This window comes from Dipodomys ordii, unplaced genomic scaffold, assembly GCF_000151885.1.
Source record: "Dipodomys ordii isolate 6190 unplaced genomic scaffold, Dord_2.0 Scaffold1000009575, whole genome shotgun sequence".
In the NCBI taxonomy this organism is placed as follows: Eukaryota; Metazoa; Chordata; class Mammalia; order Rodentia; family Heteromyidae; genus Dipodomys; species Dipodomys ordii.
In genome coordinates this window covers 185-1,232 of record NW_012293192.1, presented here as the reverse complement: position 1 = coordinate 1,232, position 1,048 = coordinate 185, and the positions used below count along the sequence as shown (strand labels likewise).

Sequence of the window (1,048 nt, the reverse complement as noted above, 5' to 3'; positions counted from 1 at the left end):
CAGTGGTCTCGGCTGGTGAAGGGGGCGGGGCTGTGTCTGATTGGCCCCCTGAGGTGGTCTCGGCTGGTGAGGGGGGCGGGGCTGCGTCTGATTGGTTTCCTGAGGTGGTCTTGGCTGGTTAGGGGGGCGGGGCTGTGTCTGATTGGTTTCCTGAGGTGGTCTCGGCTGGTGAGGGGGGCGGGGCTGCGTCTGATTGGCTCCCTGAGGTGGTCTCGGCTGGTGAGGGGGGCGGGGCTGCGTCTGATTGGCCCCCTGTGGTGGTGTAGGCTGGTGAGGGGGGCGGGGCTGTGTCTCATTGGTTCCCTGAGGTGGTCTTGGCTGGTGAGGGGGGCGGGGCTGTGTCTGATTGGTTTCCTGAGGTGGTCTTGGCTGATGAGGGGGGCGGGGCTGTGTCTGATTAGTTTCCTGAGGTGGTCTCGGCTGGTGAGGGGGGCGGGGCTGCGTCTGATTGGCCCCCTGTGGTGGTGTAGGCTGGTGAGGGGGGCGGGGTTGTGTCTGATTGGCTTCCTGAGGTGGTCTCGGCTGGTGAGGGGGGCGGGGCTGCGTCTGATTGGCCCCCTGCGGTGGTCTCGGCTGGTGAGGGGGGCGGGGCTGCGTCTGATTGGCCCCCTGCGGTGGTCTCGGCTGGTGAGGGGGGCGGGCATTAGCAGGAGGTCTCGGTGGGTGTCCTCCGTGGTGAGGTGGTCTCTGAGGATGATACTCTAGGTCCTGACTTGAGTCTTCAATCGCTGTATGGGCACAGAATAAGTTATGGTGGTGGTGGGAGACCAAGACAGCCCCTGCTCGCTGCTGGCCTGGTTCACCCCTGCCGCACGGTGAAGAGCTTCCCTGTCTCACTGTGGGCAGTACGGACACTCCCATCTAGGCTTCTGAGGCGACTTCTTCCTTACACTTGTCATAAAGCAAGCCTTAGATACTGTGCAATTCCCAGAATGCCCAACAAGGGTTTAATCAGACACAGCAGGAGTTGGGCGGTCTTCTCCAAAGACAGCAGGGAAGCACAATGAAGTCCAGCGTGCTGCCGTTTGTACTTCAGAGTCCAGTGAGA

General features: G+C 62.3%; 1 protein-coding gene across 1 annotated transcript; it reads right to left on the bottom strand.

The window, feature by feature from the left end:
* Positions 1-26: 26 nt before the first annotated feature.
* LOC106002949 (basic salivary proline-rich protein 2-like) lies at positions 27-728 on the bottom strand (the record flags this gene model as incomplete). The annotated part of the gene is made up of 1 exon (XM_013037696.1): positions 27-728. A coding segment is annotated over one exon (702 nt), but the record flags the coding sequence as incomplete, so codon positions are not given.
* Between the last annotated feature and the right edge of the window lie 320 nt (positions 729-1,048).